The 13,239-nt window shown below is 40.6% G+C and overlaps 1 protein-coding gene across 1 annotated transcript in view; it reads right to left on the bottom strand.

The window, feature by feature from the left end:
* Positions 1 to 626: 626 nt before the first annotated feature.
* The window catches only part of bin3 (bridging integrator 3), a 42,777-nt gene continuing 30,164 nt past the window's right edge, over positions 627 to 13,239 (bottom strand). The window contains exons 7-9 of the mRNA XM_058636932.1: positions 8,759 to 8,900; positions 6,146 to 6,280; positions 627 to 2,064 (exon numbers count right to left, since the gene is read on the bottom strand). Of these exons, the coding sequence (XP_058492915.1) occupies positions 1,918 to 2,064; positions 6,146 to 6,280; positions 8,759 to 8,900 (424 nt within the window). The 3' untranslated portion in view covers positions 627 to 1,917. The remainder of the gene's footprint in view (positions 2,065 to 6,145; positions 6,281 to 8,758; positions 8,901 to 13,239) is intronic.

The following is a 13,239-nucleotide window of genomic DNA, read 5'->3' as shown; positions in this document are numbered from 1 at the left end:
TTCAGAGTAAACTTGGTGAACTCTAACAGGATAATAATGATCATGTGCAGAAATGCCAGGAAACTAAACTTCAATGCACTTGGAATATCTTAACCCACTAAAATTTCAAGTAGAAAAATGTGGATCTAGAGAAAGCACTGAGACGACACACTGCCACCAGGGCCACTCAAGTTTCCCACTATGTCAACACACTCTCTTCTTTTGCAAGGTTAACTTCCTCTTTCACCCTCTAGGGGTCGCCACAGCAGATCATCTTGCCCCAATCCCTTGTGTCCTCTTCTATTATACCAACAGTCCTCATGTCCTTCACAACATCCGTGAACCTTCTCTGTAGTCTAAGATTAGCCTTTATTAAATGAAATCTGTGCTCTGGCAACACGGTTGGTGTAGTGGTTAGCACTCTCTGGAGTTTGCATGTTTCCTCCCACAGTCCAAAAACATGCAGATATGGTTATTAGGTAAATTGGACACTCTAAATTGACTCGGATTGTGATAGTGGATGGTTGTTTGTCTCCATGTGTCCCGGTGCTGGACTGGTGACCTGTCTAGAGTGTTTTGCCCGATATCAGCCGAGATAAAGTGGTTGAAATTCTGTCCTTTTACTTACTGATGCAGAGGTAACAATGTAGAGTCACAATTGTCACTGTTGATTTATTTCCTGATTGGTTAAACACTGCAACGATATCACAAAACAATGACCCTTTGTAGCATTAATACATTTAAAAACCTAAGTAAAACAAACACAAGTGTTACTGTTGACAAAAAAAAAATCTACTTATCCTTCAATGATTATGCATTATTTAGAAAAAACAAACCCTTCATTAATACATGTTATTATAACACTTGCATGTTACACGATATAAAAACAAGGAAATTGATTCATTCATTTGCGTCAATCAAATTTTAAAACAGAGATTGTCAAAGAGTAAATAAAAACGTGTTATGACACTAAGTCAAAAACAATTACACGATGGGGAACTATCTGTGTGTATGTATGACCATGTCATTCCATGAACCAGAGCATGGTGATGTTGTACTTTGATTGAGGTGGAAACAAAAGAGTGTACGGACAATTTGTTTTGGTCCAAAAATAAAGAAAACCAGGAGCAGTGTGTTCATGTGCTGGTGCACAGGTCACAGAGACGGGAGGAGCTGATGAACTGAAGCACCAACAATAGAACAAAGGATGGAGGGTTTGAATGGAAAGAAAGAGTGCGTCATGATCAGTGTTCTCCACTGGAGGGAGCACCAGCCTTTGTTTTTGGACAGTGATTTGACTTTAAAACGGCGTCTCTCTGCAGCCCGGAGAGCTCGATCTTTCACCACAGCTGCACGGGGGAGAATTGCACATAAGTTCATAAGTTAGGGTTCATGTGTTACAACCACAGTGGGGACGATGCAGACACATAACGCACAGGAGACGTTTCCAGTATCTTCCTGTAAGTTACCATTAGGAGTCCTCGCTCATAGTGGCACGGGGGTTTTCGACCCTAGTACATGACCAGCAAAGGTCAAAATATAGTTATCATTTGTTTGTACCTTACAAAACATTCAGTCTGTGATTTTAAAGCGTAACAGATGCTAGAAACAAAGACATAAGGAAACACGAGATGTGACCCTGTAAATGAGTTCAGACAAGAGATGTTTGATTCTCTACAATATTGGCTTATAATGGCCGATGGCTTAGTTAGTGTGGCATGCTTTGTTGGGAGAATGAAACAAGGGAGTGTAGTGCAAGAGAAAATTGGGGGGGGGGGGGTCCAGGGGCGATGATGAGGTCACAAACTGATAATCAGGTTAAGGCCACTGCTGTCCGTCTGAAACTGCGAGGAAGAGCCTGAAAAAGGGTGCAGTCCATTCAGAGCAGCATGAAACGAGCCCATCCCGGTTTGTTTTTTTGTGTTTGGCTTCCCTCCCTCAGTCGTCGGCGACAATGGAGAGAGCACGCAGCTCACTGAGCTTGGCCTCGGTCTCCCTCTCTCTCTGCTCGTCAGTCAGCCCTGCCTGGTCGATTTGGTCTGTTAACTCACTGAAGATCTTGTGCATTTCGGTGAAATAGACCACCTGAGGGGCAGGAGGGGGAGACAAGGGGCAGGAGGGGGGGGAGGACAAAAGCAAATGCTGTCATAGTGGGGAAAAAAACATTGTCATTGTCTGTCCCCTGATAGATCCAGGGTCGATCCAAAGACCTTTCTGAGATGCTTTTCAGACAAAGGGAGAAAAAATTCTAAATTACATCCAAATTCTGCTGCACTCGTACCATCTAACCTTGATTTTACTTCCAAACCTCTTCAACCTCACCAATTAGAAACAATTTTAGGAGGGAAAAGGGAGCACAGAGAAGTCAAACAACTCAGACAAAGCCACAAAAACCCAAGCACTTCGCTGGGTAGTGACCCCGGCTTTTCTCTCCTGATCTGAACGAGAGTTAGAGTATTTCGCTGAAAGCGTTTTTTTTTTGACACTTCCCACCTCTGCTTCTTCCCCTTAGTTCATGAGTCAGGCTCCCTGGAGAGTTGCTTTGATGATTAATAGACTTTAATCACATTACAAGACACCAGAAGTGTAGGTAGAGAAGGACAGTGGAGGGGAATACAGCACCTTCACAAGAAATTCTCCTAATCACTCAAACCTCAATATTTATATCTCAATACTTATTCATGCAGAAAGGCATGTGATTCCATGTTCTTAGGGGGGACGTTGATGACTTTTCTGAAAGTGAATTTGTCTTATTATCGAGTAAACAGCAAGACCTCACGATAACAATAATATCACGACACAACGATTCTGTGAGAATAGATAATATATTGTAAGACAATCACACAGCGACACATCACGATATCTGTCTAACTGAAGTTAAAAGTGTAAGATTTCTCTATTTATTCACAACATAGAGAACAAAGTGCAGAAAGTCTACGTATTGAACGTGGATGGAGCATCTCTTAACGTAGCTTTCTCCACCATTTATCCCGCAGTAAACTCCCTCTTCTACTTCATGCATGGACACAGGAGACGCATGTCTTATGCCAGATGTGAGAAGTTTTACATGCGATCACATCACTGACGATGGATATTAATACCAGGTCATGGCAGAGAATAAAGGGCAAGGTCAATCATCTTGTATAAAAAAGAACCATCTCACTCAGTACAGTCAGATTTGACACTGCCAGGAGGAAGGGGAAAAGGGTCAAGTTTTTAAACAACCTTTTAAGTGCTCAATCTCAGAGACCTTTGTATGTTTACACTGATATTTGCCACCTAAACCACATGAGTGGGACATAAGTACAGGGTTTGTGCTGTTTGTGGGGGTAAAGCAGATATACATATGTATATATCGGAAATGCTCACATGAACCTGTGATGATAATGTACACCAGATCGGTGTCTGGGTGACTTCTGAGGCAAAGACAACTACTACTGCAATTAGTTGAGTCACCGCAGGGAGTAAACACAGCCTCACACAACTGTGACCACCTACAATTCAAAAAGAAGCCTTTGGGTTAAGCCATGCTTTCATTTACATGACTTCCATCCATGCCTCTTAACATACCATAGTCCCAGCTGCTTAATATTTATACAGAGAGGCTGCACTCTGACCTGTGGAAACTACAACACTAATGAATAATGTAAGTTTCACTGGAAAAAAGTTTCCAAACACTGTGTGACCACTGTATTCAGGAGACAAAGAGAATCAACTGGAAGAAAGAAAGAAGGAAAACAAAGAGAGACAAAGAAAGTAATCTGATAAATGTTTTCCAAAATTAGCACATGCACAACAGAGAAAAGAGGAAAAAGACAATGTCGCAATTCATAAACATCTGTACAGGTGGACGGGTCAGGCCGCGTCCCGCTGACAGTTGCTGGACAGAACTTGTGGCAGTCGAGAAGAAGCCTCGACAACAAAGGCAGCCTTTGTGACTTCTGCTGCTGCCACTGGGATCCGAGCAGCAGCTGGGAGAGAAGGGAGTGGAGGATGAAACCGCAGCAAAGCTGGGGATGAGGTCCACTGCTCCTCTGACCACCCACACGTGGCTGAGTGTGTGTGTGTGTGTGTGTGGATAAATGGTAACTGATTGGGGATGTAGCGATATTGTTAATTTCACAATACCACAATATTGGACAGGACATTGGAAAGGCCCTTTGCCTATCCAGCTCCCTAGAACTGAAGTATCTTGATACCATTTTGGACCGGTGACAAATATCAGTGTCCATGTGTCTTCTGGACGAAAACTTGAATTTTGTTTCAGCCTCAGTGGAGCAAAGCGAGGGGGAGTGAGAACTACAGAGACCGGCATCCTTTGCACCGAAAGCGTTCAAGTGTTAGTGGAAACAGATGAAAAAGGATGGATGTAGGAGATTTTTGTGTCAACTCCAGCTAATGTTAATGTAGAAGCATTTTGGTTTTTATCATGTCAAGAAATGAGAAAAGAGAAAATGTGACAGACAAACGGACAAGAGCAACATGCACAAAGCGTGAGTGTCAAACATCAAATGACCTCGTCCGCAAAAGAAATTAACAAATCAAATGAGGACTTTGAAAACACAGAGGGGGGGGGGGTTATTATAAGAGGGCTCGGACCCTCATTTGGATTTTTGCTCCACCTCCTTTAGCTTTATACGTTGAATAAAAATGATTACAGCAAAATTATACATGTGACTACAGGCCTGAAGTACAGCGGAGGAAATCAGATCAGACAGATCGGAAATTGCATTACCGTACTGCTGATTTCAATGGAAACTCATTCATAAATTATTTGCCACGTAATATTTACTGCTCTTCTGCATTCACCATACTCCAAATTATGTTTATATGAAACGGTAGCGCAATGTTGATATTTAGCCCCTGGTACATCATCTCATATTATTTTATGGGAAAAGTTCACACACTATATCCTTAAATGACATACCCTTAACTTCTAATGTGACCTCTGATTCATTTCTCTGGTTTGTTCAGAATTGCATATTATTTGACCTCATCCGGCCCTCGACTCGGACACAGTTTTTTTAATTTCAGCCCCCTCTGTGATTGAGTTTGACACTCCTGCTCTAAAGGAAGCACAATATGTACCACTGAATATATAGACTAAAATCTACAGCCATTTTCTGTAGAGGACAAGCAAAGAGCCAGGAGGGTTAGTAAACATGCTGGAGCCAAAGAATAAAAATCCTGTCACAGCCAAACTCTATTAATAGCTGAGGTTACACAGTGTCTTAAGCAACTTCACCAGCTTTAACGATCAAAATACGGCAATAAATATTGTCACATGGACTTGTCATGATGCAATCATGAGAATGTGTTGCTTTTATATACTTACAAATGACACTTCCACAAATTATATCCATACACATTGTCTTGTAGACGTACATAAGATGGTTCTATAACACACACACACACACACACAGTATATATCATCAGGTCAATTTGGGGTTCAGTATTTTTGCGCTTCGACATGAAGACTGTAGGAGCCAGGGATCAAACCGTTGACCCTGTGATTAATGGATGACCTACAATAGCTCGTGAGCCACAGCCGCCCACAAACTTGTAATGTGTGACTGCGCATTCATCCGGCTGACTAAATAAATAAATAAAGATCATGTAGATGGAATGGAAACAGTCCGCGCGAGTAACTGTGAACTCGTTCAAGGTACAAACGCAACGTGACCTCAAAAACAAACAAAGGTCTGAGGTCACATTTTCTGTTGGTTATAGTCGAGGGCTCGTTTTGCCAAATTTAAGTTCAAAGTACTTCACAGAAATCCATAATTGTCATTAGGGTCTGGGCTAATCTTGTTTGCTAATTAGGAGTATTCCAGTGGCTGTCCCAAGGAGGAAATGACATGTCCAGACAGGGAGGGTGGGGGACACGGTGGCGCTAACGTGAGACACCCAGCTGCTTTAAGAGAAGCTTCAGGTTAGAGGAAGACATGCAGGGCTGCAGTGGAGCCACACAGATGAGGCCGTCCTCGACTAAACACAGTAGTGTGGGCTGTCATTGGGGGGGTTAATCACATTAGGACGGCATGGACGGAGACAGACTGCCAGGATTACACTCCTTAGATCTAACAGACACGCTATTCCACAGGTTCTGAGAGCATGCTTTAGGGCGAGCATGTGCGTGTGTAACTAACCTGAGAGATTCACTAACCTGTGCGCGTATGAGAGCTTCAAAGCTGGGCTGGAAGTAATCAATGCGGCTGTGGTAGAACTTGGGCATCTCGTCCAGCAGCTGCTTGTTTTTGGCTTCAAAGTCTTCCCTCACAGGTCGGAGCTCCTCTCTGGCCTGAGATAAAGAACAGAACAGGACACCACAGTGGTCACTACCAGCTCTGACAGCCACCACTTACTGTATTTCACATGATAATTTACATGACATAGACCAACGAAAGCTGTGGTGTGTGAATCTTTTAAATAGATATTGTGAAATTGTGATGATTAACAGCCTTCAGAATGTCGTGTCGCCTGGCAACATTCCCGGACTTCACAGGAAGCGATTTGTTTTATGTCAAAACTGATGCAAAGGAGGTGGATACAAAACAGCAACATTGTGCTAGCAAAGATGAGCAGCTGTAACCGATCAGAGTACGAAAGAAAACACCATAAACTGACCAAGAAAGGTTTCAGAAGAGGATTCTGAGTTGAGGGTGGCACAAAATCCATTGTTCTGGTGTTTTTGGAGTATCTAAATACAGATATCAGTCTGACACAGTTGTGTTAGACCTTTTAAAACTATGACGCTGTTAAAGACATAATTCTCCAACTGTGTCACAAATGTTCACAAAGACAGAAAAAAAACAGCCCACAACATAACTCAGCTAAAATGCTGTTGCTGATTTTTATTTACATTTTAGGTGAGTGAAGAATGTGATGTAGGGGATTTTTGGATCGTATGAGATTTTACAGTTTATCCTTCTGATATCCAGACCAGTGACTTAGACCAGTATCGTATCGGCTCATCCCTATTTTTGGTACATGTTTAGAATTTTCGCCCTTTAACTTAAGCATCGCAGCTTAATTGGTGCATTGGCTCATTTTCTTTTTATATCTATGTCAGCTGATAATTTATGTACAGTATTGTTGTTGTTTTTATATCTGTCAAATCCTATGAACTTTGACATTTGGATGGGAATAGTGTGACTGAGACTTGGACTTACCGTACATAAATTAACAAACTGTCAATGAGTTTAACTTGTAACAACATGTGAATGTAATGTTCTAGAATAAACCTGGTGTAATAATAGACCTTTTTTTTTTCACTTGCAGATATTTGTTGACATGAAATAGTCGCACAAACACAGGTTTTTACCAGTAGAACATTAATTATGGTTCCGCTCCAGAGTCAGGGTCATGCTGTTCTTCCAATGTTAGCATAGGTTACACTAGGTACTTGACACTTTAACCTGTAGAAGCTGATTTCTCCTCTGAGAAATGTGTTATTTTAAAACTGCATACAAGTTTCCCATATAATTTTACTTATTTTATAAATGCTGTAACAAGCACTTAAACTTAATGTCTTTATTCGTCAAAGCTTATTATTTTTAATGACCTGTTTAATGTTTAGTTTTACATAATCTCTCACTTTATGGAGTGGATGGCAGTGTGATGTTTATTTGAGTTCAACAATTTTGTCTATCATTTGTTATTTAACTGTGACTGTTATTTTTTTCTTTTTCAGATGAAAACCAGCCAAACATATTGGCCAGAAAAAATTGGCTGCACTGATTTCAAAAGTCTGGCATCAGCTACAGAAAATACCCCCCCCCCCCCCCACCCTCGTCAGTCCACCTCTATCATTTACACTACACATTGAGGTGCAGTGGGGTTTACAGACAACATCGAGAAACAACTTCAACACCAGAGTCATCACAAGTGTCCTTTTCTTATTGTTTAGAAATGTATTTGCCTAATTCCCACGGAAAAGCAGTGCAAGAAAAAAAAGAAAAAAGGCTACAATCACGACCACAGTGAGGAGGAGTGGGTGATGTGGGCAGACTTGGCTGTGAGTGGACTCCAGCACCACTGATGTGTGTGTGAATGTATTAGTGCGTAGTCTACTGTAGGCATGGAGTTATGGAATACACAATGAATATGTGAGAGGGTGAATATTTTTTATTAAAGGGAAGGGTGGGGGGGAGTTGCTGTACTGAAGCTACAACATATTGTTTATCTCCTGCATAAAAGATATTTATTTTTTTGTGTTTTCAACTTAGTTTTTCCAACCACTTTAAATGACATTCACGTGTTGAGTTGGGATCATTTCTTTAAGTGCGCAGGGATTCAAAGGGCAGAGATGCAGGGGCCTCTTCAAGGCTTTGTTCCCCTGACAGTGCTTTCCTCAATGTGTGTGGGTGGCTCGCCATGTGAGGATGTGTTAGAGGCAATAGAATAGGCAACACTGCTGCGCTATCTGTGAATGTGTGCGCTTCTGTAGTGGCCTCATGGTGTGTGTGCGTATGTGTGTTTACAATTCTCAATTACGTGCCTGTAGATGTGCAGCACTGCCTTTTTGAAAAAGCACTACTTGAGAGCCTGGTAGCTTGCGTGGGTGACGGAGCGCACATGTACAGTATGCATGTGCTCAACTATTTTTGTTCATATCCAGTCAGCATTTGTCTTTTTTTTCCCACTTATTCGGCTCAATTCACAATCCGTGCAAACATGTAAGAGCAAGTGAACTTTGCTCCTCTGCAGATAGAGGGAGCTTTCGAGTGGACCAAACACGTGCAGCCATGCAAGCTTTTGTAAAAAAAAAACATAGTACCTGGTGTAGTTTGACCATGGCGGGCCCGGTTTTATCTTTCTCTTCATACTTCTCCACTTTAGCCTGCAGCCGTTTGTAATCCTGCAGAGCTTGTTCCCGACGTTTCACTGCCATGTTGAGGCTGGGGAAGACTCCGCCGTACCTGCAAGACAGGTGCACACATCCTTTAATGTCTCTGCTCTGACACAAGCAACATATGCACACACACGTATTCATGCAAGCACAAATTGCCCAGACACTCGCGACAGAGTAAGGCTGAATGATCTAATTGCTTTAAACAAATGCAATCCCATTTGCAATATATATATTTTTTATATATCCAGCTTCATTTCAAAGGCAAACTCATCAGAATCTGGAAGTTTTATTGCCGAGTAATAACATACGAGGACTTATCTGACAATATTTACTGTCTAACCCTCTTTGTTACCATTCCTGTCGTCGCCGACAGAATTTGACATGTGTACTTCTCTTTACCGTAACTCCTAGACTAGAAGATAAGATAATACTTAAATGGCCGTTTGCACAGAAAATTGTCTTGCACCAACATTCTGACGGTCGTACAAGACAGACATAATACAAAATCAGACACAGAAAAGTGCAGCCATAAAAAATAAGTTGATTGATATTAAATTATACATTAAACTTCCTCAATGGCCAAACCAGTCCTTCCTAGAGGATTTATTTTGGTTAAGAAGAGATATGGAGTAAGGAAGAAATGAAATGTTGGTATCAGTTCTAAGTATCTAGGTTTAAAAATATGTATGGATACCATCAAAACATGAACTACACATGCAAAAAAAGAAATTGAAATAAATGTCTTAATTGGCAATAAATCAAAACTGAAACAACTATAACAAAAGCTCTGACTGAGTTAAATAAATACATATACACACATTTAAATAAGAATATAAGTATAAAAAAAGCCTTTGCTATTTCCTCATTGCAAACATTTTGATTTGAAAACAAAAAATTGTTCCATGAGTGCTCAAATGTTTAGGAGAATGAAAGAAAAAAGAATATCCAAGAAATTAAAATAGCTGAAATCATTAAAGTAGCTCTCCTATGAATGTCGTAGACATGCTTTCTGCACTGCATTCCATCTTAATAGAAGTCATTATGAATTAATAAATTCCTTCTCTTCCACATTTCACTGTAGAGGTGCTCTCAAGCCCCAGAGGACAGCTCTGCATTAAGCTTCCTCTAATCTATTATCTAATTATTGTAGTTCAAAATGGCATGAAACAATTCATTTTGTGACAATTATCATATTCCAAATGAAAATATATTCTTGCGTCGAGAATCCAAGTCTTCAGCACTAAAAATAGGAAAAACCCTCATCTGTAACTTAGCAACAGGAGTCTGAGCTTCATCCTGGGACTTGTTGCATTGGTTTTGATGCTGCGTTTAATGGGAAGCAAGGATTCTGTAATACAGTAAATATTCAACCTAGCAATGTTTAATACCTTTTTTTAATTTAAATTAACACACTTGGATGAGTGATAACGACAATACTAAAAGATTAAAGTATCCTCAGATGTACACTGCATTATTACATCGTGTGCAGTTAACAGCAAACATTATTTCTTTAAATTAGTGACGTTGATTTTTAAAAGACAACACATATACAACTAGCAAAATGACTCAGGGAGAGGGAACCTCAGAGAAGGTTTCCCACAGTGTCAGAACATTTCCCCTGGTCTCACAAGGTTAAAAATGCTTTTAAAAGAAACCTGTATTTGGATTTATTAACATTTCTACTTGCACTATAATCTACAATCCCCAGAAAACTCCATCAAAATTCCTCCTTTACTTTTTGAGATATGTGAACTAGGAATGAGCCAGAATACTCCACTTCAGTCAGACACTGTTTAAAATCACTTGCATTAGATATCAGAAAAGTGAAAAACCCTTTCACAAACATGCTATATGTGTGTATATATATATATATGTATATATATATATATATATATATATATATATATATATATAAAAACTCTGTGTCCTCCTCATTCTGCAGGTACCCGTGACTCCTAAGCTGCAGGATCCAGATGCGAGGCTATTCGCTATATCATGCTAAAACCAATATCGGCATAATTTTTTGCAACAATTCATGCTACCGCTTATGACTATTTATACTATAAAAATATCACGACTGATTCAGAACTATGCTGACTTTCCTTTTCTCTCCCCCATCATCTCCCATTTTTCCTTTCACCACAACCGGGCGAGGCAGATGCTGCACATCTTTGAGTCAGGTTCTGTCAGAGATTTCTTACTTTCTATCCACTGATGCCTTGTGCTTGCTCACTATGTGAACTACTATATAAATCAAACCAATATTTCTGTAAGGCTGGGCGATATGAAGTATAAGTAATATCTCAATATTTTTAGGTCATATCCCGTTATACAAGAAATAAAGGATACAAAGCTGTACACAGGTCGTTGCTCTGGGCTCATGAAAACATTTCTTTTAAGCTGTTTGTGCTGTTGTGACAAAAACACTGTAATGACACTTATTACCTTTCATTTCAGATAATACCTGGTCCATTTCTTTGGATTTTTAACAAAGATGAAGGATATTAAGGGGAAATTGCCAAATATGGTTATAATATTTAGTGTTTCACTTATTTATGCAATATTTAAAACCAGGAAAAAGTCATCACAGATACCTCACCACAATATGACAAAATCGATCAAATCTAAGATGATATCTTGTCTAATGTCACTATATATATTGATACAATATCCATATATTGCCAAGCCCTAATTGTAAGGTCTCTGTGTTACTATGTTAAGTGCCTGGAGTTAATGTTATTTGGCACTATACAAAATAAAACTGGATTTGATTTGATAAAAGCGACTGTATCAGATTGATATCGGTAGATGCTCATCCTGGTAAAATCTTTTTAGACAAGGCTGCTCACAAACAAACAAACAAAACAGACATTTGGAGGTAATAAATAATACCAGCGACTGTCAAGGGAAACAACAGCAATTAGCACGTTATCAGCATAGCAGACAAAACCACACATTCATTTTTGTCCTTTTCAACATGTAAACACAAACTAGTGACAGTGTTTTTCAAAAGCAGGCCACAGAATGATTCACACAGGTTTCTGCTACACACGAGGAGTCAGAGTCATAAAAAAGAGAGATGCAGCTTTTTTTGAATGACTCATTTAAAGCATTTTATCAAGTGTGGAGGCACACACAAACACACTACTACGATAGTTTATTATGCGTGTCTCAGCCTATAGCGTTATTAGCCATAAAAAAATGTGTGGGTTTCTTGGTTTACGTTGCTCTCCATGCCAACACCGTGGCCCTGCTCTTTGCAGCAGATGAGGAAACCACTGAGAACCTGACTGTGAAATTATGTCTTACTGTGGATTATACTAGAGAGCAGGAGCAGGGAGTTGAATGTGACATGAAACTGAGGCGCAGTCTGAGACAAGCGGGGATTGTTTCCGACAGGAAGTTGAGTAAGGAGTGGTCTTGTAGCATTTTGAGTGACATCACAGAGCTCAGCTCAGCCCAGCCCAGCCCAGCGGCCCACGCTCTACCACTATTTATAAAATACCACTTTGGCCCAGTTCAAGGCAGGGGTGGATGCCGATCCTCAAGTCTACTATCTGCTCCAGTGTACACATACTTGAAGTGCCAAGGGATTACGCAACTGCCCCTGAGACATGACTGCTCTTAAACACAGTCTTATTGGACGATGACAATGGCAACTTTAAGAGTTCAAAATCGACAATGACTCTCACCTGCATACTTCACCTGCCTAACATGATGCAATTTTCCTCATGACATACGATGCCCGTGCGGCTTGAAAGTGGATCAACACACCATGAGACACAATGACAGTTGTTTGTTAACTCATTCCTGTAGCTTCCACACTGGATTCTGATGTCTCTCTGTTACATTAAGATGTTACAGTGACTCAGCTGTGTCAACAACTCCCACACGAGTATACACAACAGAATATAGTTGTGGTTTAATGAATTCTGGTCTGACACTGTCCAGATACTCAACGTTTTATGCGATGTCCTGACCAGTCATGCCTGCAATTGCGGTCAGTCTTGCTCTGGTTGAGGGCTACACAGGGGCCAAGGGCACACAACTGTCCCTGTGACAGGTCAGGGTGTGGTGAACAAGCTGGATGGAAATAGCGTCTGGACCAGAGAGTGTGTTTATGAGCAGCTGCCAATCCACAGACAGGCCAGTCTGACCCTTCAGCCAAGTCCAAGTCTGGGCCAGACTGCAGACACCCTCAGTCTAGGGAGGCTGGCCTTTTCTCCCCTGCTATCACCAACACATTAACCCACCACTGCAAAACATTCAGCATGCCACTAAAAATATTGGGAAATTGAATTGTTTATGAGAAAATAACTACCTCCATCATGTCACCCTCAAATGAAGAATTTCATCAAAGTCTCAAACTAGCAGTCGGCAGAACACAATCGATTTCATGTGGCTCC

Source organism: Solea solea, chromosome 8 (assembly GCF_958295425.1).
Source record: "Solea solea chromosome 8, fSolSol10.1, whole genome shotgun sequence".
In the NCBI taxonomy this organism is placed as follows: Eukaryota; Metazoa; Chordata; class Actinopteri; order Pleuronectiformes; family Soleidae; genus Solea; species Solea solea.
This window is presented reverse-complemented; position numbering and strand designations above follow the sequence as displayed.